The sequence below is a fragment of the Mya arenaria genome, chromosome 16 (genome assembly GCF_026914265.1).
Source record: "Mya arenaria isolate MELC-2E11 chromosome 16, ASM2691426v1".
Taxonomy (NCBI): domain Eukaryota; kingdom Metazoa; phylum Mollusca; class Bivalvia; order Myida; family Myidae; genus Mya; species Mya arenaria.
The window spans coordinates 46,487,676-46,512,986 of NC_069137.1; the positions used below are offsets into that span (position 1 = coordinate 46,487,676).

General features: G+C 33.7%; 1 protein-coding gene and 1 long non-coding RNA gene across 2 annotated transcripts; one reads left to right on the forward strand and one right to left on the reverse strand.

The window, feature by feature from the left end:
- Nucleotides 1-1,633: 1,633 nt before the first annotated feature.
- LOC128221892 (uncharacterized) lies at nt 1,634-5,943 on the forward strand. The gene is made up of 4 exons (XR_008259018.1): nt 1,634-1,688; nt 3,576-3,638; nt 5,336-5,387; nt 5,855-5,943. It is a non-coding gene; the product is annotated as an uncharacterized LOC128221892 (long non-coding RNA).
- A 9,055-nt stretch (nt 5,944-14,998) lies between these two features.
- LOC128221726 (uncharacterized) lies at nt 14,999-24,956 on the reverse strand. Its single transcript, XM_052930326.1, has 13 exons — nt 24,872-24,956; nt 24,687-24,764; nt 23,841-23,920; nt 22,974-23,039; nt 21,652-21,727; nt 20,981-21,103; nt 20,571-20,738; nt 19,964-20,134; nt 18,460-18,590; nt 18,054-18,150; nt 17,436-17,600; nt 16,399-16,506; nt 14,999-15,030 (listed from the first exon to the last, which is right to left on the reverse strand). The coding sequence occupies exons 2-13, from the start codon at nt 24,739-24,741 to the stop codon at nt 14,999-15,001; spliced, it is 1,272 nt and encodes a 423-aa protein (XP_052786286.1). The 5' UTR covers nt 24,742-24,764; nt 24,872-24,956.
- Nucleotides 24,957-25,311: the final 355 nt, after the last annotated feature.

Consider the following 25,311-nt stretch of genomic DNA (forward strand, 5'->3'; position numbering starts at 1 on the left):
CTGCTATGGACTTACATCTGTTCTAAAAGCACATATTGTCTGCTGTGGGCTTACATCTGTTCTAAAAGCAAATATTGTCTGCTGTAGGCTTGCATCTGTTCTAAAAGCACATATTGTCTGCTGTGGGCTTAAATCTGTTCTAAAAGCACATATTGTCTGCTGTGGGCTTACATCTGTTCTAAATGCACATATTGTCTGCTGTGGACTTACATCTGTTCTAAAAGCACATATTGTCTGCTGTGGGCTTCCATCTGTTCTAAAAGCACATATTGTCTGCTGTGGACTTGCATCTGTTCTAAAAGCACATATTGTCTGCTGTGGGCTTACATCTGTTCTGAGCTTGCATCTGTTCTAAAAGCACATATTGTCTGCTGTGGGCTTGCATCTGTTCTAAAAGCACATATTGTCTGCTGTGGGCTTGCATCTGTTCTAAAAGCACATATTGTCTGCTGTGGGCTTACATCTGTTCTAAAATCAAATATTGTCTGCTGTGGGCTTGCATCTGTTCTAAAAGCACATATTTTGATGTAGGTTTGAATAATATCTGTAATGTGTTTGTTGAAACAGATATTAAGAGTTATGCACATTCTCGATAACTGCATATTCTGTATCTTCGGTATCTTCTTTTGAAAATCAGTTTTAAACTTGTAGTCGTACAGCACACATGTTTTTCTTTTTCCTAATTTTAGTGAAATCTTCCATCAGCATTGAATTTATAACTAACAACGCATTTGAATATTACAATATCTTGTGCTTGTTTAAATGCTTTCAGACACGGCGGGATCTCACTGCACGTTTAAATCAGGCCAAACAAGACTTAGATAACACAGAACAGGTTTGTAAACGACTGATTGTTTACATTTAAGTAACGCACGTACTCTACTTTTTCACAAAGTATTTATAGTATTTAATTTATCTTTTTTAATTTTATAACTGAATTTGTGAAATTATGTTTAGGTTATGACCTTGGAAAATATTGTCACATACTTATTTGTTTTCAGTTATATCGTTGGTACTGTCGAACCTCGTTGGCTCGAACTCGCTTGACTTGAGTTCTCGTTTGCTCGATCTGTATTTAAAGGACCAATATTTAGATACTAAATGTATGCAATTCAGCTTGGCTCGAATTTTTAGAGGCTCGAATTATTTTCGCCGTCCCTAGGAGTTCGAGCCAACGAGTTTCGACTGTATATAGTTCTACTATAATAATCGTCATGTTACATGGCCTCGACATATTTCCAGGCAAGGCAGAAACTGAGTGATGAGCTGAAACAAGTGAACCAAGATCTAGCTCATTCAGAAAAGGTGAGACCTCACACAAACAATTAATTGAATCCCAGGATCAAAGGAAAGAAAAACATCGTGAACCATGAAAATCAGTCTGTAATTAAACACCATACATTGGGCTAGTGCCAAATATGTGACCTGTCACGGGATTTTTTACGCTTTAACTTTGCGCACGTTTTTCTCGAAATCGAGGCTATCGGTTTCGGGCCAAAAGTCTCATGACGCGTCACATATTTAGTAAATTTATATAAATGTGATTCGATAAACGCAGTGTCATAAGTCTATGTGTACTGAAAGTATAATTAAAAATGCTATAAATTTCGCTTTGATGCTTTCAGTTAAGAAAAACGAACGGACAAGAGTTACACAAAGCGAAACAGGACATAGAGAAATCAGAACAGGTAGAGTAAAATGCTATAACAAACTTATGTATAATCTGTTTGAGGTTATATTCAATTAAATGATGCTCAAACCATTTATGATGCCAAAGAATCAGAACAGGTAGAGTAAAATGCTATAACAAACTTATGTATAATCTGTTTGAGGTTATATTCAATTAAATTATGCTCAAACCATTTATGATGCCAAAGAATCAGAACAGGTAGAGTAAAATGCTATAACAAACATATGTATAATCTGTTTGAGGTTATATTCAATTAAATGATGCTTAAACCATTTATGATGCCAAAGAATCAGAACAGGTAGAGTAAAATGCTATAACAAACTTATGTATAATCTGTTTGAGGTTATATTCAATTAAATTATGCTCAAACCATTTATGATGCCAAAGAAACTTTAGTAGAACGGACAATATAAACTCAATTAAATATTAAATAAAGTATTTAAATAATGATCTTATACGAAATTATTGTTTAATCTTAAACATAGGTATGAATGGTTTAGCCAGATAATATCCGTCTTTATTTTAGCGAGTTTAACAGCGAAAAACTATATATGAATAGGCTTAATTGTCATGTATATTATATTCATGTAGGCAATTTCAGCAAATTTGTATATAATCGACTTTTCTAGCACACCGGATAGGTATTTCCGGTGAATTCAGCCGTGCTGAAAAACTCCATCTGGCATTCCCCCATGTCAGATGAGTCAGGCGCTGTGACGTAATAATTTCAATTTCTTTTATAATACAAGTTATGTAATCATAATTATGAAATTTAAATATATGAGTTCCATTAACATTAACTTTACAAAAATAAACTTTAAAAAACAAAACAAAATAACCCTTAAAAGACGTAATGTCAAAGGAACTTATTGACGTATGCAGTGAATACAAATTACTGCGCGTCATGACGTCAGTAAATATCATCGCTCGCGCTTTTTGGTGATATGTACAAAAATGCGCCTTTTTTATATATTTTCTTCACAAAATATGTTATTTAATGTATGCTAGCAAAAAAAAATATATCATGTGTGTCCGTTTCGGATAGAAAAATCCGGCCCTCGGGCACGCTGCGTTGCCGGTTACTCGGCAAGCCTCGTTACCTGGCAACACAGGTGCCCTCGGGTCAGATCTATTCTATCCGGAACGGAAACACATGACAGATATTGTTAGTACTAGGTCTAAATACTGATTCTATGTTTCACAAGCAGTAATTCTTCATTCAGGTTCCTGTTTGAATAGGTTTATGTTATGTTATATAGGACCTAAACAACATAAATATGTGAAGTGTTTTATTTACTTTACATATTAATCAGTACTTAAATCGAACATCCGAACCAAATTTTTAGAATGTTCATAGAAGATCTATTTTACAACATATATCTGGATCGTTTTTGTCAGTTACAGCTATAATGTGAAAACAATTAGACCACCGATGTGCATATAATAAGTATAAGCGTGGGCGGGCAACACTTTAAATGATGAGATATATGTTGCTATGTATTATTGCACGATGCTCCTACCTTAAACATACGCTCTGTGTAAGGTCTAAAAAACATTTGGTTCGGTAACCCAACCCTTTCAACGAAATGGGCGCCGAACCTACCGTTTTTATAGTCAGTTTAAAAAAAAAATGAAATACTAAAAATTAAGTGCCTTTCAATATGTATTTTATACCTTGAATGCATTATACAGAAGATGACTTTAACATTGGTCTCAACAAATAATGAAATCAAAATTCTTTTTTAAAGCCAAATAATAAAACTTAAAGCCTACCCTGCCTACATGTTTTTGAAAAAGATGTAACCCTTACCAAACAATTTGTAAGGCCCAGGCAAAGATTTATTTTCACTGTATGACTTTGTTAACCCTATAATGCTTTGTCTAGATGCTATTGGACACTGAGACGGTCTTAACACAGACGAGTGACGAATTGGGGAGAGTACAAATGGTAGGCAACATTTGCCAAAATACAAAAGATATTTTAAAGAGAAGACAGTTTTATCTGTGTAAATAGTCATTGCTTTCATGTATATACTTTTAAGTATGTTGATGTTTACTTAATGTACTTTGTGATATTCTAATAGGTCACACACATGATATTGGATCCTTGTTATTAGATGTTCCTCCTATATAATGGTCGGTAAATCCAATTTCAATTGCTTGTTTTAGTGTTTCTGGGAGCAAGTATTCAGTCGTTTGTTTTACTTTTTTCTATGGGCTTTTAAAGCAAATCTTATGCTCATTGATGGACGAAAATTGTTTGTGTGGCATATTAGTGTTTAGTTCAGTTGTTGTTGTTGTTGTTGTTGTTTTACCAGTCAGTACCAGTCACATATTTTATAGCAATTCAGTATTTTATTTTGTATTAATATGTTTCGTGTATTTGTCAAAAAGTCTCTTGTAATTCTGTATAGAATGGCCATATTTGTTTTATGTGTTGTATGTAACTTTTAGTATGTATATGGATGAGACTCTAATAAAGATATAAACCACTTATGCTGAATTGAAGGACAATACTTGTTAAATTCCTTAATTGATAGACAATTCTTGTTAAATATATGCTTAATTGAAGGACAATTCTTGTTCAACATATGCTTAATGGAAGGACAATACTTGTTAAATTCCTGAATTAAAGGTCAATACTTGTTAAATATATGCTTAATTGAAGGTCGATATTTATTAAATATATGCTTAATTGAAGGACAATACTTGTTAAACATATGCTTAATTGAAGAACAATACTTGTTAAATATATGCTTAATTGAAGGACAATTCTTGTTAAATATATGCTTAATTGAAGGTCAATATTTGTTAAATATATGCTTAATTAAAGGTCAATACTTGTTAAACAAATGCTTAAATGATGCAAAATACTTGTTAAATATATGTTTAATTAAAGGACAATACTCGTTAAATATATGCTTAATTGAAGGTCAATACTTGTTAAACAAATGCTTAATTGAAGAACTATACTTGTTTATCATATGCTTAATTGAAGGACTATACTTGTTAAATTAATGTTTAATTGAAGGACAATACTTGTTAAACATATTCTTAATTGAATGACAATTTTTGTTAAACATATGCTTAATTGAAGGACAATACTTGTTAAACAAATGCTTAATTGAAGGACTATACTTGTTAAACAAATGCTTAAATGAAGGACAATACTTGTTAAATATATGTTTAATTGAAGGACAATACTTTTTAATGTGTGCTTAATTTAAGGACAATACTTGTTAAATATATGCTTAATTGAAGAACAATACTTGTTAAATATATGCTTACTTGAAGGACAATACTTGTTAAATTCCTTAATTGAAGGACAATTCTTGTTAAATATATGCTTAATTGAAGGACAATACTTGTTAAATATATTCTTAATTGAAGGACAGTACTTGTTAAATTCCTTAATAAAGGACAATACTTGTTAAATATATGCTTAATTGAAGGACACTACTTGTAAAATATATGCTTATTTGAACGACAGTACTAGTTAAAAGTAAATGTTTGCAGACTTTAAAGTAACGATAAACGATAAACGATATATTATTATATATTTACACTGATTATTGTCTTGTTTGAAACGCGTTATGTAGTCCAATCATGAATAATTCTAGTTATTGATATATTGTCTGTTTTCAGGAAAGAGCAAAATTACAGAAACAGTTTCTACACATCCAGCAATACCTCAACTGTATGTTATCCTTACAAACGTATTATACAGAATCATTTATAGACAGCGCATGTTTATGTCCGCATTTTACAGTTATTTTTAATGTTATGAATTACATACCTAGTAATGTTTATGAATATAAATTCGAAAAAACTGCGATTAAAAATTAATTGTAAACTATGCGGTACACTAAAAAGTTTGAATATTTAAGCTGTATACCTAACTTGAAAATATCACGTGATTACATCGACTAGCCAATCACGCAAAAAGAATTAATTATACTAGGTAGACATACCTAGTAATCTTTTTTAATGAAAACATACGAAAAAATGCGATTAATTGTAAACTATGCGGCACTTTATTTAGTTAGTTTCAATGCATTGTTCACTTCAATACCAAGGTTATGTCAGTTTTCGACAATTTTCTTTTTTTCTCGCTTTTTCATCATATGGAGTACAGTCCCTTTAAATTCATATTTTGTATCAAAGGGACTCAGCCAACTGGGACATTTGAGATCAAGACCGAAACACACCCGTCTATCGAGATGGTTTTTACATTCCCGGATGGCATTCAGACGGTAATTATTTGTTGTAAAAATCTTTACTTTCTTACATACGTTTTAAATGACAAATGAAATTCAACAAAAAAATAAAATAATTGGTTTAAATTAACACCGTATGTCGTGAAAATGTTTAGTCAATGTCAGGGTAAATCAATACAACGTAGAGCGTCATGTGATAAATATTGCAATGCACTAGTCAATGCCCATCATGAAAGTAAAGATTTATTGCGATATGCTTTGTTTGTTTATTTGAGATTATCAATGTCTACCTACGCCTTTTGGCTGCATTATGGCTTGATTCCGCCGTGACGTCGTCTGGGCTTATATTGGATCAGTGATCTTAATTAAGTCTAAGAAAAATATAGCTAATTGAATAACTTATTATTAAAAACTTAACTAGTTAATGATTAAATAAACTTAAGTTGCATGTCGAACTCTAACCTAGTAGTTAAATTGTGTTGAAAATGTTATGAGAGTGGAGTGAATGTTATACCTAGTCAAATCCAGAAATAATAAGACTGGTCGAAACATAGTAAAAAAATAGATATCAAGGTGCGATACCCTAGCTGTTTTCGAAGGGACCTCTTTGTTCTCTAACGTGATCGATGTAAATCAGTGATACACGGGATACAACTTTCCTTGGTTAAACCAATACTGAGTTCACATTTTCAAGACCACTATTCTTTTAATGCCGAGCGCTAGACATAGGAGCTAATGGTAAGATTATTCAAACATCTTTTGGTTTGACGTGGCCGGTTTTTGACTCCATGGTCTATATCGCACACAAAACAAACATCTTAGCTTTCATTTTTTTGCAATCATTTATGCAATACGCTTGTTAAATATTCAATAGATTGCATTTAAATGCCATTTAGCTACTATTCTAATGTGTTAATTTAGACGTAAACGATACGCCCGAAGACATTTCGCAATTTAAATAAAAATATAAATGTATTTTGACATATTGAGATATGTAGCATTGTGTTCTTTGACGTTTCTTTTACCAATGTGTATATTCTATATTAAAGGGGCTGTACACCAGCTTGGCACCATTTTTTTCTGGATCGAATCTCAGTGTGAAGAAACCTACCGAAGCTTATCCCATGATGCAATTTGTCAATCTTAAGACCATTTATTTCAATATGTGAGCAAAGCTATGTTCGATCAAGACTAAAAACAGTTACATAAAAAAATCTGCGCTTAAATGACCCTTGCCATTTCGTGTTAATTATTTAAATTTCTCTGCAGAATAAATGATTAATTAAACTCGAATAATGGTTGTAAACTTCACGTTTAAGATTACATGTAACAAGTATTTACACGATATTTAAACGGAATGATGCATTATATAAGAGTACATTAATTTGTTCATGATCAAATCAATTAATGGATTTCACAATTTATTATTAAAATTAGAATGGTGTTTTTCATTGCTGTTATTAAAGCTTTAAAACCAATGTTTCAAGGGGATTTATTGTCGTGTTGATTCGTTATAAGATGCCATGAAAGAGCTGTTTAACATCTTGAACAGCTTGCTTTGTGTAATCATGAAACTTGGTAAGCAAAAACAAAATCAATTTAACAATGTATTTGCTGTGTAAAAACATATTCACTTGACTGTTACAAAAGGGATGTGGGATTTATTAAAATAGTTTGTATTGGTAATTCGGCTTTTACATGCAGTTCCAAACCAGCAAAACAAACAGAGCCCTTCGTTTCCACGAAAAGCCAACAAACTCATCCTGAATCTTCAAATCAAGAGTTTGATAACTTTTCCCTACTCCTGATCTAATACAGTCGCATCTACGTGACTCCATTGTTACATTAGGAAACATGTTGATCGTGTCAGGTGTAAACCACACACACACACACACACACGCACACACGCACACACACACGCACTCACACGCACACACACAGACGAATACACACCCAACCCCAACACACAAATACACACACACAGGCGAACACGAAATTATGCACGCACAAATACATGCACGTACGCACTACAACTTATATGTGATGTTAAATGGCAATGGAAAATGTCCAATATAATGCATGGTATTTTTATACAAAGTTGTTATATCCATGTCATCATGTTCGACATCGCGCTTCTGTACCCTAATTGCAGAGACACCATCCTTCACACGGTAAACCGTACAAAGGCGGCACATTCGTAGGAAATTTGGACGGCGGCAAGGAGGGTATGGCCTTATGTATGATGTTGAAGGCGGCGTTCAAGGGTGGACAGATGTTCGCTGTGGGGATAAACGGGAACGTTGTTCTGAATGGCATCTCGCTGTATAAGGATCGAACGTGTAAACGTTATGGGTTCGTATTACTAATTAGTCTTTAATCAGAAATGATTTGCAGCATGTTCAAAGAATGTTAAAAGCGATAGTCAGAAGAAGGAATGTATAGTGTATAGACATGGAAAAGAATTCGTATTTCTGGTTAGTCTACAGTAATAATATGCAGCATCTATACAGCCAGTTAAGGGCGGTAGTAAATAGAAACATTTATGAATGGCGTATAACATGGTACTATAGTTTTGGTAAACATGTTTAGTTTTACATGATGTATATATTCATATTTTAGTAGAGTTAGTGTTAACACTTGAAGTAAACGGGAAATAATATTTTCTCTTTTACAATTTGGCAGCCGTGATTGCTGTCCTTGTTTTGTGTTTCATTCGAATATTACAGTCCTTATTTACTCCTAGTGTAACGGTGATTTGTTGGAGGATGAAAGATAAATCCAGGCAATGTTATTTTTTAATTATTCAAAGTTTTTTTGTAAATGAGGTCCATATTTGTAACGTTACCGCCATTTGGACTAAGTTCACAAACGTCAGTTGAAACATTTACCGTCTTGATTTTCCTGCACTGCCCGTCATGACGTGCTTCTCGCCAGATTATTTTTATGTGACAGAAAAAAAAACAGTACCATACATAGGTTAGTTTATGCATGTTTAACAACACAGACACTGACATTCCATACATCGCCTTTTACCTCCATAGCTGTTGATGTTGAGAAATAAGGCATATGAGATATAAATGATTTGTTATTAAAGTTCGATGAATTATTCTAATTTTCGTTTCTTGATTATTGTCTAGTATACATTGATAGGAAAGCCTTATCAGAATCATGTCAGAAATACATATTGGGCTAAATATTGATTGTCCAAATATATAAAAAAAATAATCACAGGGTCTGGTACCCGATCTTATAACACAAGATGTGGGCACAGTGTATTTTTAAGACATGAGGACAAAGCAACATCACTGGGTCGAACTTAAGTATTCCATCCTATGATCCTCTATGGCACACTGTTGTTTTTTATGCTTAAAATTAATATTTATTGCAATGTAATGTTCACACTATCATATTTTCTTAACCAACGTTTGGCTGAAATGTTTTCGTTTAAATTTCAAATGCCTTAATGATATGTTGTAAGTATCAGCAGTTAGTTTTATTTGTACATTATTAACGAAAATATTCAGTAAATGTGGCCCGCGAGTCATCCATTTGGCGGCCACAATTAGGTTACCACAGAAGTTAACTGTTCATGACTATACGCTACCTGTAAAGTTGTACTTCAACTTTTATTTTTTGAAGGCTGCCAACTCCTTTGGCTTACCTTGAATACAAAGAGAAGGTGAAAGCCGAACTGGCAGCCAAAGGCATCACAGAGGCGAACATAGATCAGACGGGGACACTAGAAGAGACTTTCACTATCGATGGTTAGTAACTTGCATACGTCTTATGCTATAGATATTCTATCCCCAAAGGGTACTGTTCTATATTCAGATAATATGCATTTTGGTGTTGTAAATTACATGACATACCAGCCTGTGGTTTTTCTCCCTACCAGCTATTTCACCTTTGTGCCTTTATTGAGTTAAGTTTTGGACTGCTTGTTTACTAGGGGAATATAAAAGGTTATATTTAACTATTTATATAGGCATGTATTGGTTTCATTACGAATGATGAACTAATGGACCAGTTTACATCTATATAGGATAATTTAATATCTTGAAATCATTTTAAATTATAATGACTTAACTTACCTTAACATACCAACAATTCCCATTATATTGCATCTTTGAGATATCAAATAAAAACATCCTTGAAAATACAATTTACATGTAAAAAGAGCTGATTTAGCTGATTTTAGGGCCTTTAACAGTGCAAAAATGGGTTCGGAATGCCACTGTTAAATCGTATCAAATGTTTGCGCAAAAAAGATTGACAAACATCTACGAAAAATATTTTTTCACATTATGGACCAATAAGTTATTGCATCTCTTTTTGAAAAAAAGACGACAATTTAACTAAGACTACCATATTAACAATGTATGGTTCTTGGTGATATCTTTTGAAAACTAGAATTAGCAAGTTATACAATACAATAACGAAAACTAGTGGATATTATGCATATCTTGGTTACATAAATGCAAATATATTTCTGAATTGCTGAAATCACCAAAAAACCAATGTACATTGTAGACTCTTTTGTCACAATATAAGATTCAGTTTGTACACATTCATATTCGGAATAATGCAAATGCTTTTTGATTTGATATCTGATAAAATCTTCTTTCGTTATATTTGCTCAACTCCTAACTACAGATACATTATGTTGCAACGGATATATAATTATGCTTGCTAAATATTGAACCTCATAACTAAATAACAATGATTTGTTTTTTTTAGTATATTTATAAGTTGTGTTGATATATATTTATTTTTTCTCAATAATTATTAAAATCTTGATTCGATTTTGTAGTCCTGGTTGGTTTTGTTTGTGTCGCCAACAAAGTTGTATACTGCCATGTAACAGTATTTCATAACAGATGTAGAAACTTTGTTTTATAACGTTTGGCAGTTTAAGAGAATGCCATGTAATAGTCATTAAGTGGATGATATAATGTTTATTTAACTCTATTTCATAGTCATGATTGCAGTACATAAAACATGGTTGATAACTTCAGGTTTGTCTTCGCTCGAAGCTGAATTTGGGGTCTTCCATGAGTTGACAGTGGATTTATATGTCAGACAATGACATTACAGTGGCGAATGAAGAACCTTAATGTATATTACAAACAGACATACGTATATTGTCCGTGGAACACTGCTTTTGATATATGTCCCAATGATCTTTTGCTAGATCAAAATAAGCGTGTTGTATACGATGTTTTACGTTGTTGTTTTACTTATACTAAGAACATATGTTACAGTCGTTTATGGCTTTGGCACATATATTGAATTATTGTTCATCACCTCCATCCCTTAATTGAACTGACTTTCGGCAATGGCGGTTATCATCTGATAAATGTTCGGATCGCAATTCCCGCAAAACAATAATATATAAAAAATGTTCATCTTTTTATTGTTGGTATTGTCTCAGTAAGTCCCGTAAAATCTAAATCAACATTTTAGAAAGTGTTAATTTATGATATGTTAAGTGAAGTGTTGTCATAATTGTTTCAATTTTACGTATACAAGTGATTTCAAGTTTTTGAACTTTTCCCGCGTTATTGTGACGTCACTTGACAAAATGTTTCCGGTAAGAAAGGATTACTGAAGAAATTTCTTAAATGAAATGAAGTAATGCTTTAACAATTCTTGAATGAAATAATGAACTTTTGGTAATAATATAAGTAATGAATTGCGGGTTTTATGTCATTATGGGGAATCATTATTTTATATAATTACAATAGTTTTACGCAATTGGACTGGTCGAGGTACATTTTAGTACTTGGACCAGCCCTTTTTCGTTCATTCCCCGATAATGACATCAATTTCGCAATTAATTCCGCTAATGCATTGCTGTTAACAATCATAGGTCCGATTGTTTAGAAGACTGTTAAAGTTAGCAATGTCGTTAACGTCATCGTTATTAACTTTCTAATCGTGATTGCTCTGGATGCATTTGTGGACTGCAGTATTTCTAACAAAATTTGAGACAACTGTTACATCTGAACTTGATTATATCTAAATACATGAGGACATCATCAATTAGTTAACGTTTAAAATTCACCAACGATGTTGTTAATCACGTTGTTAACTTTAACTAAGTTCTGAACAATCGGCTCATTAATACTTATTACCATTCCCTTATATCTATCCACGTAGAAGATTAATTACACTCAAACATATCGGATATGTTTACATTGTTCTGTTTGCAATGCTCACATTTTGAAAAGTTTTAATGTTTTATAAAAAGAATACAATGGAAACTACTGTCACATGAGAAGCTATCAATACCTCAACTAAGACCTTGTCCGAAGACTCAATACATAAATCTGAAAACATAATCCACGACATAAACATAGCGCCCCAAGACAAGAAATAGAGATGTGTACATACATCATGATGGGGTCACTTCTGATTAAGGTTCAGTGAAAAAATGATTTTATCTTTGCCTTGCACATGACATAAATATGATTATTTTAGGATATATGTTGTCCCAATTGTTTGGTTTTGCGCGCATGAAATAGCTTACATTACCCGTCAGCTCGTTTATCACTGACCGTTTCAGGGTTGTAATCTCGGCATGTGATATAAAAGCTTTTAAGTGCATGAATGGTCGAGCTGTGATGTTTGTACGATTAGTGTATCTCGTTCGATGTATTTTAGGCCTTAGACTTTGTATGTTAAGTAAGCTGTTGCTTAAACGTTTGACTACTTGGCTTGACCCTCAGTTTCTATTGTTTTATCACAATTTTTTAAAAGGCATTTCGTGTTAAGCGCAACCTACTGTAGTAATGCACTACGGGCAAAGTTGTAGATTTTTACGTAACAAAACAGTTTATAGCGATATAAACAACTTCACGGATATTTGTTGTACAATGAGTTGTTTTTAATGATTAAACATTATTTGTTAAACTAAATGCAATGCAGTTATTAACATTTCACCTTTACTGCATACATCATTCTCTAGGTACTTATCACTTATACATTTTGAATGTTTAACTTGTATCTGATACCTGTTTTATATACGTCCAATCATAGTACTGTATTAACCGGTTAAGAAATGATACTAGTATGTAATTGCAAAGAAAATGTAAAGCCAACGTGACAAACCATGTTATTCAAAACAAACATACTTTTATGCTATTTATTACGATATAAGCCAACTGGATATAGGATAAATATTCTGTTTTCTTATCTTAACTTAAATTGTACGAGGTGCAGTCAAAAAGTTCCCGGACTGCCTTTGTACTTTTGTCATTTTTGGGATTTGAAAAAATAAAATTGCATCAAACTAAAGCAGAATTTATATTCTACATGACTGTACATATATTAACTTTTAATCACACATAAAACAATCATTTTTTACATAGCAAATTAACATAACTCACACTGTACGGATCACTTCGTACGGAAATGACGCACTGTTGACGTTCACTAATGAAATTACGTCAATGTAGGCGCTTGTATGCTAGTCAATGTGTTCAAAGTATATTGCCCTTGAAATTCAATACATTTTCTGTGCCAATCTACCCACTTTTAAAAATGTCTGCGTACCACCCCTTTTCGCAGTTGCTTCATAACCGCCGACCTGACGCCAATTTTCATTTCTTCTGCCGATTCAAATCTGATACCTTGTAAGTCGGCCTATAATCTTGGAAATACACAATAGTCCAAAGGCGCTAGGTCGACACGACAAGTCCGATAATGCAGTCTCTCATACACCCAAAAATCTATTGTTAGTAATGAGTCTTCAGCCAGAAGTGCAGGAGCATTGTCTGGATGAAATATCAAATTTCGCAGTCCGGGTGTTTCTTTCCCATGAGTTCGTAAGATGTCTCTACACGTCTTAATTGTCACAAACATATGTTAACTCAATGTGAACCCAAATCATATCATAAGAAATGCCTGGAATCAATTATAAATAAATAATTGTCAAAATGTTGTGTATATTCCCATGGCTAAATCCGACACATCAGCTATATCATTGATCGATTTCCGCCGATCTACGAAAATGACACGCCGCATTGTGTCGAACTGCCACTATCCTGTTCCATTATTGTCAGTTATGTCGTCACGACCGTCCCGAAAATGCTTGTGCCAGTCAAATATGAGTGTCCGGAAACATTTACCAGATTTATAAATTTCCATGCGTCATTTGGTTTCATTCCCGCTCTCGCAAAGTAGTTAATGACTGTTCGTTGCTCCGTTCGCTCGGATGACGTTGACGTTTCCACACCGGCGATATCTTTCATGGCTTCAGACAATGCATACTTATTCAATAATTTGTAAGCGATGATGTTTGTTTTGGACGTATGTTTAGAAAAGACGTTAGTGAGACGTCATGTAAATTTACATGATGAAACGGCGCCAAAATATTGCATTTATAATGTTAATAATAGTGAAAACAATTTCGTAATCGGTGATAATTCAAACTGATCCGTAGCGTAGGTTATATACTACAATGAACATATTTTTCTATCAAAATATGGATGCTATGTAATTAATTCTGCTTACAAAATGTAAAAATGTTGTTAGGATATATGTGTGACAAGTATCGTCATAGTCAGACGTCAAAAGTGTGCAAAATATAACCAGTCCGGGAACATTTTGACTGCACCTCGTACAATATTGTTTCGAAAGCGAGTATTTTTCATCGCAGTCGTATACTTATTATCCTGATATGGTGTTTAATATAGTGTAACTGTTTCAAAATATAATTCCTGAATTAAGTCATTGCAATAATGAGTTTCCAAAAATGGATGTGAATTATAAACATGCTTTGTATTACTCGATATCATGTCTGTATTTTCAAATTTACATATTAATCGGAAAATATATACGAACATATAAAACATGCTTAGCTTCTAACTTGACCTTGAGATATTTTGCCAATGTCTTACTTTATTAATCTGTATCTCAACGGTTTAACATGTCCCCATCGTGTTTCTAATATACAACAATACATGAAAATATAATACCTCAGTTTTAAGGCGTCAAACACCGGAGGTATATGTTTTGATTCCCAACACCAAGCAGGTCATATCAACGACAGTATAACACAACATATTTATAGTGGTGTGGAAGCAACATACTAAATCTGGGCAAACTCAGAACTAGTTAGGACTGAAACAGTATTCACCACTGTTTTGGTGCATTATGCTATAAATGGCAAGGATTAAAAAGAGCTAGTTATCTCCTCCGTTATTCCTGTTGTATCATACTCATTTTGTATCGAGGTGAATCAAATCCAATCACATATGAAGATTTTAAGAGCAGAGGCGGGTCCAAGCATGGATATTACAGAAGGCGTAAATTGGGAACACAGCTCAGAGTGAACGTACAAATAAATAGGCGGATTAACATCCGGCTATATAAAGACAGCTCCATACGGAGCTTGTTATTTAAAAAAATGATACTTGTCTTGTTTCTAAAATCATACTATAATTTCAATACCTGACAATGCTGAACTTCTAAAAAATGAATGTGCTGGTTATAGACGGTCTAAAAGATATCGAACTTTTGACATTTTTGTTTTCAGTTCCGTAGGCAGATGATGCTCTTATCATCTTACTCTAATGCTTTGATTAATTTTGACATAAGCTTTAATTTACCATTACCTCAATTATCTTTTCTCCGAAAGGCCTCAGCAAAAACTAGGTTCAAACTATTAGCTGATGAATGTCCTTTGTATAGAGCGTTCATCAATGTCAATTACCAGATACAACACCAACAATATATATATATATTCATTTGTAAACTGATCAAACTCATCAAGGCATCAAAGTTCAACCTCCTCCATACAAAACTACATTGATACGCGGTACTCGATTAGTATCCACCAATCCAGAGACTGCTGAATCGATTTGAAATGGCAACCGCTTTATTAAACACTCAAGAAAAAGATACTCACCCATTTCAATAAAGCGGTAAACACATTCTCTCGAGTAAAATACCGGACTATGTTACTCTAGCGTGATTGAGAACCTTTGTCTTTATGACTATGATAACCAAAACGATATGGAACACCAATGACAATGTTTAGAACATGTGTTTTTTAGAGTAATAATTCGACTATAATTTGTAGAATTTACCAAACTCATGGTTCAATGACAATAAGATGTTTTATTTTATTTAGATATAAGTTTATTGATTAATTTAAATAGTGTACGAAAGCTAAAAGACAAGAATGTGCCATATAGGCGGTATTACAAGCTTATATAGCCATTAAACGTACATAAATGATCTAGATGTCTCAATTTAGTAAGTCTTATCTTTGATCTTACAGCGACTTAACATAACACACTTGTCAAGGTTTATTTTGACAGGATATTTAAACCAAAACCTGGCGAAACATCATTTTTGTTTCACGAAGTCGAATGCGCTCAGGATAGTTGTAGCTTAAATCGAAAACAGACTGGTCATGTGAATTGGAGTTGTATAATCCGTTCAGATTTTTTGTTACACAATTATTATACCACCAGCCGCCCTTACTAGTTTGTGCACACGAGTATCGACATTCATCCATGTCCTTGTCGCTTGCACTAAACGGCATTCCATTTTCGCCATACGTTTTGTCGACCATGGTAAAGTTTCCAGACACTGAAAAAAGTGCTCATTATCGGTGATGTAAAATCAGTGACAAAATTCTGCTGTTCTTATGATATTTTATTTTAGGTAAACGAATTTCAGATGTATGTTTTTGTATGGGAATGTACATGTATAAGACCCGAATAAAGAATAGTAACAACTGCATTACCTTTGCTTAGTTAGTTTATAAGTGATGACCTATGCATAAAGAAGTCTAAATCGAATTCTTAAACACAATTTGTTACAGGAACGTGACCAATCTGAACGAAATGCCTCCTAAGACAGTAAGCCATTAGTATATTGGCCTATATTGGCAGATAGCCTTAAGTTTCTATCATAATTTCATGCCAACCTTTCCACAAAGATTGGATATATTGATCACAGACACCTTTAAAGAGCAGAGTATAAAAACTAATATAAGTTACAGAAAAAGGGTGTGGATGTCAATGTGTGCTCGTTTAACGTTTATTTGTAATATTTCGCATTACAAAACATCAATGTTTTCACTTGAATTGAATACGAGTTTGAATAAACATCTTAAATGGTGCGAATATGACATTAAAAGAAAATGAAGACACAAAATATACTCGCACTTAATAACTCTATTTGAAGTGTGTATACAAATGGTTTCTAATATATACATACATATACATGTAGTATATATGTATCATGACCAAGCTTCCCACCATATTTGAGGTTCTTGGCTATCAGCATTCTTCATTTATAAATCGAAGACGACAACATGACGACCTTGACCTTTTATCATTTGATTCCAACACAGGCTTCAACGGTGGTCTTGACACCGGGAACGATGTCCCTATGCCTAAATATTTGCAAATGATCAGAAAACGTGAAAACGTACGGACTGCCAGACGGACATACGATCTCATTATTACATGCCGGTCTTCGGGGACATATAACGATTAAGCATAAATACTTACTTGCATTATGTAGCGTCCTAGCTCCTAGATGAAGTGTATAATTTGAGCCCTGTTCAACTAGAAAATCCGAATAAACTTCAAAAGCCTTTGTGCCATTTACATCCATTATATCAATTCGAAGTTCATTCGTTCCAACGGTTGTCAATTCATTAACGTTTATCAAGCCTACAAAGATAGAGTACATGTTATAAAGAGTACATGGTAGATATAGAAAGAATGATTTATAGAGAACATGTTGTTACGACCATCGAACGCAGCAGAGATAGAGACACCAGCAACAAACTTCAACAACATCGTATTTAGTTTTCTAACAGTTCACAAAAGTAAACTAACCGCAGTAGATTCGAGTTTCCAGTGAACTCCTGTTTTACTGACAGCTCCAAGGCGGTAATCCATTCATTTAACAGTAGCAATTTGGATGAAGGTATGGTTTGGTTGTGGTGTTTTTATTTGTGTATTGTTTTTAATGTGTCTTGGTGTTTGTATCTGTGTACATGTTGTTAATATGTTTGAATCTATAGTTCATTGTCGTTTGGGAACATGCCTTGTGCCTTTTACAGAAAATATTTTAAAAAATGAAATCTAGGCTTGTCCTTTTATTTTTCATTGTCTTATTACCTAACCAGTGTTCTCCATCAGCGGATCCAAAGCCATTTTCATAGTCTTGAAATCTTTTGTAGAAATCAAGAGACCCATTGAAACGCCTTTGGAAAACCTAAACAAAAAAACACACAAATGTTTCTATCATGAACGTAAATTTGATATTATAATGCAAGATATTTAACACAACATTATTCATCGGGAAATCTCTGTTCAAGTGGGACGATACCTGAAGAAATATCACTTTTTACACAATGACAAACTATTGTGTGTGACAGTTCTTACATGGTTTGTTTATTAATTAAAGATTTCAAGAATGTAGCTCAATAACAATTCATATCAGTTAATCTTTTTGCTTATTTCTTCTGAAATATAAGAAATTTCAATATGCAATTAAACTTCTTAAGAAAGTTATAAAAATTACAGTCCATCCACCGCCCGCAGTATCCATATTGCAGTAGACTTGTATGGATGTCCTCGTCACGGGTGTTGAAATGGTAAAAACTCCCGAGGAAGCTCCGGTCATCCTATCCCGGATGTCAAGACAGTTTTCAACTATCAAATGATTGGGATTTAATGTTTTAACGTATGTTTAAATGTTTTAACCTGTTGAAACAACGTTTCGTTAAATACAAAATACGTCAGCATTTTACGAATATTTTAAAGTACCGCTAGGACGTCTTCCGAGTCAAAAAAGTAATAAACCATATAATTAAGTAATTACTTGGACAATTTCGCCGTCTACAACTCCGCCAATCTCTATCGTGTCCATCACATTGTTGACCTAACAAAGATGGCGCGGGATTGTTGCACTTTCTGTCACGTGCTGTAACACCAAACCCACACGTGACCGGACATGGCGCCCATTGTTCCCATGCAGACCACATGCCATCTAAAAAGTACCAAACAAACTAAATACAAAAAATCAATATGAAAGGTATCAAGCATAGAAGCGTTTACAATTTACCTGAGTGGTGGTTAAATATGGAATATATTAAGCTAGTTTTTCTAAAATTGATGAAATGATTCTTGGCGAGTTTTTATAAAAAATACACATATTCAATAAAATTTGATTTTGAATGACCACGAGTTTGGTGATATGATGATCATTAGCTTGATTAATACTGCTAGTATATATACAACGTTCTCTCCTATTTATTTATTACGTCATTCCGATCTTTATAACGCTTCAGATACATATTAAACATGTTTAATGTCGTTATTTGTTTTAGTATGATTGAAAAATCAGTTTGCAAATTTTCTTTTGATTGAGTATTATTGAAAAGGTTTAAGAACAGGTCTTATTGGAATAAAGTTAAGGTTCTGGTCCCAATATTATGAAAATACTTAAGTCAAATTTCAATCTCAGTCTCTACTCATTTTTCCAAATTACAGTATGACATTTAAAAAAATGTACTAATACAAATACTAATATTTTACTATTTTTAAAGCGCATTCTCACATGCATTATGTTGATTAACATGATTGCTCAATATTCTAAAAAAATATTTCTACAGCACAAAATGTATTTGAGTAATACTGAAAAAAAATATTTGGACCCATGTACAATTTTGCTCTTAGTTTGTTTGTTTTTTATAAAATATTGACCAAAATATTTCTCTATATCACCATAATGAATGAGGGAACACAATTTTAAAAATGGTAAAACATTTACAATTTTGAATCATATGATGCTACATAGTTTGATAAAAACAGTTGAGACTGAGATTGAGATTGTACTTGAGTATTTTCGTGATATTGTGGCCAGGTATTGCTGGAAGAAGGTTTCATACCTAGTATTGACAACAACAAAGGTGGATATCACATAGGGTATCAAATTCATCTAATAAAAAACAAGGGTAGTGCCATCTTAATATTTGTAAGCAAATCACAACCTTACGAGAAAAAAGTAACACTAATATTCATACTTGTACATGGGCGGGAAGTGCAAATTTTGCTTTCCTGCGGCTTGCCAAAGCAGTGGTCACCAAATCGCTCCGGTTTTGGATTAGTGCATGTCCTATCTCGACTGCCAATGCCAATTCCACAGGACACCGAACACGATCCCCATGGTAACCAAGTACTCCAACCACCGTGAACTTAAAACAGATACGATTTTTTCTACCATAATGATACTTTAATGCTTAATAAGTCAGTTAGTTCATATTTTTATTCATTTCAGGAACCATTTAAGAAAAGAAAAGTACTTGTCGAGTAGGCGAAAGTCATGATTTATGCATAGAACAATCTAGAACATTTTCAATCACATTTTTGCTCCACCAATGAAATACCTGATTAAACAAAATACATTACGATATTGTATTGAAGAATGCAATTGGGTCAAAACATCCAAGAGATAAAGCCATTCCAGACCGCTATGTGGTTAACGAGTCAATGTATTGACCGTTGGTAAATTGAATACTTTTGCGAAACTGAGGCAATTCTGTTGCACTTTTACACACAATTACCTAAATATCAGTGAGGTACATTGTTCTATAAAAGAGAATATAGGTATTGTTAGATATCAAAACATACCAGGGCAAGGTTCGCGGTCGCAACGTTTATATTCATTGGCATCGCCTACACAGTCACTGCCGTTGTTCTTTGGTTCCGGGTTGGTACATGTTCTCATGCGTGTGTTGTTGCCTTGGTCGCATGTGACGTCACATGCAGTCCATTCACTCCAGTTTGTCCACTGACCATCTGGAAGTAACAAAAAAATCAAATTTAAGCCAATATGGGTTTCTTGTTTCTAATGATTGCCGATTATCTGAGGCTTTAGTTTCCTTTGAAAACATAGTGACGCAGTGGAGTCTGGACATTCCATTACGAAGGCTTATGTTCTGTTAATTCACGGACTGTTTTGTTCAAAACATTACCATTACCCGTATTATAATTTCTTTATACATATGTAAAATTAAGCTTTGCAAAATATTTTGACTTACCAACTGGGCAAATTCCACAAAAGTTAGGACATATCTTCTTTGCCTCGTCGATATTATTGCAAATTCCAAAATGAGTGTTAGCCCGCGGGCAATCAAACGATTCGTCGTCTTGACAAGCAGAGGCTGAAAATGTATCATGATTAAATATAACCTGTTCTCACAAACAAACTTGAGTGTACTTTATGTATACAACATATGCAACGATATATCTAACAAAATCGTATAATAGTACGTATATTCATGGGGTAGTTTATCATACTTTGATAAAATTTACCTTTTGCGTTTTACCTTTATTAAGGATTGTTGGGATAAGAGTGAGGTTTGTGCATATAAACTGGTTTAAACTCCCAGTCAATATACATTTTACTGACAGTTCCAAGGCGGTACCTAACAATTCTTGATAAACATAACTATTTTTTATATAAAGTATGTATGCACTGTGCTGTTTGTGGAGTTTTGTGCTGTTCTTCTAGGTTTCTTGTTTGTGATTTTGTGTTATATATCTTTGGCTTTTGCCCAGTGCCACTTAACAGGGTTTATGTTTAAACTTTTTGCCACTGAGGTTGTTTCTGTAGTTTTTTTCATAAATATTGTATTTAAAATGTTTTTTTTTGTAAATAAACAGAGGTACAATTATTTACGTGGCAGGTAAGAACACAAACGGATGTTACACAAATCGCTGGCACAACATTCGTAGCATGCCATGGTTTGACGTTTGCCGATTATACCGGGATCTCTTTGACATAACTGAAAAGAGGACAGTTGTAATTACAGGAGTACAGTCAAACCTCGTTGGCTCGACGCGCTTTGCTTTATTGCTTCCATGGCTCGATCATATAGAAGAACACCTAACTCTAATCATTACTAAGCAGACAATTTTTTCAATATTTATTTTAAATTAGAAGTGTATGCAAGGCTTCCGTTGACATATCAGGGAATAATATTATTGGGCAATCTTACAAATACAGATCTCGTGTTCTGAGTAGTTAGACTATCTAATGAGTATTTTATTGTGAATGAGAAGAATTCAGTTTTTGACGGTTCGTAAACATTTATATGAGTTTCTCGCTCATTCTTTTTTTGTCGAAAGCTTATTGAATCGATTGTCCGATATGCGTTGACATGTATTAATTGATATTGATATTTATGATAATTGCATTTTAAAATCGATGACTTATAAGACCAGCATGGTATTATTGATACGATCTAGTATTATGTGTTCTTGTTTAGTAATAACAATAAATAATCTTACTTACCGCAAGGACACCTTACAAGTATATTCTCATTAAAGCTGCACTCTCACAGACTCAACATTTTGACAATTTGTTGTATTTTTTTGTCTTGGAATGAGCCAATTTTTGCGAAAATCCATGGAAACCAGTGATATAAGACTGCTGACAATAAAAAATAGATCGCACATTTTTATATTTGATTTCAAAAATGATGTTTTCTGCATTTTTCTTAAACCGTTAGTAATGGTTTAAGCTATAAAACATTACTTTTCGTACGGAAATATGAAAATCTACGATCTAATTGTTTGTCAGCAATCTTATATCATTGGTTTGTAGATATTGACGCAAAAATTTTCTCTTTCCAAAACAAAAATATAAAACAGTTGTAAAAATGGTAAATCTGTGAGAGTGCAACTTTAATAAAAATACTCTTGTAAAGAGTGGTATTTGAAATAAGGTTTGAGACAGCTGTTTCAGCTGTACTTGTTTGATATAATATATGAATCCATCAAAACATACTCCACGTTTAAAATATAACAATAATGCAGCGATGAAGTTTTTAACGTTGTTACTTCAACAAAGGTCCTAACAATCGGCGAATCATGTTTGCAGAATCTTTTACATGTACTATGAAAAAAAATACTTGTAATGTTTTAAATAGTATGATATTTGGGTTTGTCATAGAATAATAATTGTTATAAATTAATTGATCGTAACCGTCGATTTCCATCAAAGCAAATGCAAGTAGATTGGATATATACCTGATTATCCATACATGCCAGTGTAAACGTCTTCGTTGGTCCTTGTGAAACAAACGTGGAGCAGGACTGAAAAAAGACATATCATCATTCCGTGATCATATTACAGTCGAACCTCGTCAGTCCAAACTCGTTTGGCTCGCTCGAAGAATTATACTTTAGCTCAAACTGGCAGCAAGTGGCAGCATTTCTGTTACTGAAAGTAACCATTTCTGCTTGGCTGGACTTTTCCGGGACTCGTAGTATTAACACCGGTCCCTGGGAGATCGAAAGGACGGGTTCGACTGTATGTTCTTCTCCTTTAGACATATATATTAAACAACGATTGTGAAGAAAGTTACGATTTCTTAAACCAGGTCATTCTTGCTGGCACGATGTTGTAAGAGAGTGTGGACTTGTGTTGTCAGGGAAACTGGCGTATCTGGAGAAAACCCATTTATCTGGCTCGGTGACCTTTGGAATCAAACCCAGGTCGCCTTGATGAGAAAGGTGGCGCTATTCACTGCGCGTACCGGACAACTTCTCATTTCTTAGTTGCTAATTGTTAATGACGGTATAGAGTTGAATTGGTATTGTTAACGTACCTTATCTTGGTTGCACTGCATGGTTTAGTAATGCACTCCGATCAGATAAGAGAAACGCCATTTACAGGTGAGGAACGTTCGAATACCGACTGATAAGATTTACAGACGAAAAATGCCAGATCTCGGTCATCAAAAAAACGTTTAACAAAGAAGTGTGAGTTATGGTTATTTAATTTTAACTATTCTGTACGCAGTTTTTGACCTATTGCACTTTTCCAATACTACATGCGACATTAAATGCAATAATGTTAGTACAGAAAAGTTGGGTGTAAAATATATTTTGTACCTGATGTTGTTTGCACGTAACCGTCTGATTGCAATCCGTTATGTTCGGTGCGTTGTCGCAGGAATGACATTGCAAGGCACCTATAAAATTGAACATTATTATGCACTTAATACATTGTCATGATATCTCAAGTGTCATTTATAGTAAATGTCAGCACGGAAGGCTAAGGTTATATATTATGATCAGCTACTGTGCGTCGAGCGAGCTCGTGTTACTTATTACTTAATAATACAATGGAAATACAGAGACAGTCCAAATAGTCAAAATACAGAAAAAAAAAACCTGTTAAAAGGCGCAATGCCCAAACGGCAATAAAGTTGAGATATAGACTTTTAACATAACAAACACAGGTAAAAGCACTACAGACAGGCAACAGGCGCTTCAAATTAGACGATAAATTAGTGGATTGCCGCCTAGGAAAGGTCCGTGAAACACGAGTTCAATGTAACACGATTCTACTTAGTGCTTTAAATAGTTTCTCGGTCATGAACCGCACCCCAACATTTTAAAGTCATTTCAAAGTTAAAAATTATAATCCTTATCAAGGCCACCATTAACATGAAAAAATGACGAATGAAAAAAATAAAATAAATTGATGAAGTGATTTCAATATATCAACGGCCTGATACAAACGTACCCTTGAATAGATCAAGCCGAAACAAAGGCGCTAGCTCTTAAAAGGTACAACAAAATAGTTCAAAGACAGACATCTTACATACTTTCACTTTGTTACATTAAATTACATCGGGAGTAAGAGGTCTTTGGCCTAACTGTGTGCACCACTCTATCATTAACAATGCTCGCAAACCAACAACCTTCACTGAGTTGGAATCTCAAAAGACTTACCAACATTCTTCGCACATATCCATATAATGGTTATTCCCACCAGTATTGCTGTCATATTCTAAGGCTCAGTTATTACTTCTGAAAAATATGCACGATTAGAAGAAGGAAAAACAGCCTGATCAAAAAACATTTTAGGCTTGGCCATTTTGGAGCTAAGCAAACTTTAATAAAAGTATTCACATTACCCGTGTTTTCAAATTTGTTGAAATATTTCGTGTATATCCGCGGTTTAGCGTTTAGGAAACACACACACAGCTTTGCTGCATAATTAATATAAAATGACGAATACAGATAAGAGTTCTACATGTGATGACGACCATATCGCCGGTCTTTGATAAACTATACAGTTTGCAAGGCACTAGCATCGTGTTCTATTTTAATGTGCAATTCATGTAATGACGCAATACATCGTTTTGCAAACATTTATGTCGTGACATCCGATCATTTCAGATGTGATGTAAATGTAAATAGGAAAGCATATGTACACCAGATATTTCCCTTTAGGGTTATATGTTCGTTTATCGTACTGTCGACATAAGTGTCATATTTGTTAAATGCATACAACTATCTAATCTTTGCCTGTAAAAAGACCAAAAAAAATCTCATTTGAACTGATTTAAGACTG

Excerpts from the sequence above, each read along its gene's own strand:
- LOC128221726 (XM_052930326.1), bottom strand. The coding sequence starts at position 24,741 with ATGACAGCAATACTGGTGGGAATAACCATTATATGGATATGTGCGAAG. Across the intron at positions 18,591-19,963 it reads CACTTCCCGCCCATGTACAA|TTGAAAACTGTCTTGACATC; the intron begins GTATGAATATTA and ends ATCATTTGATAG. Across the intron at positions 17,601-18,053 it reads TGATGGAGAACACTGGTTAG|GCTTGATAAACGTTAATGAA; the intron begins GTAATAAGACAA and ends CTATCTTTGTAG.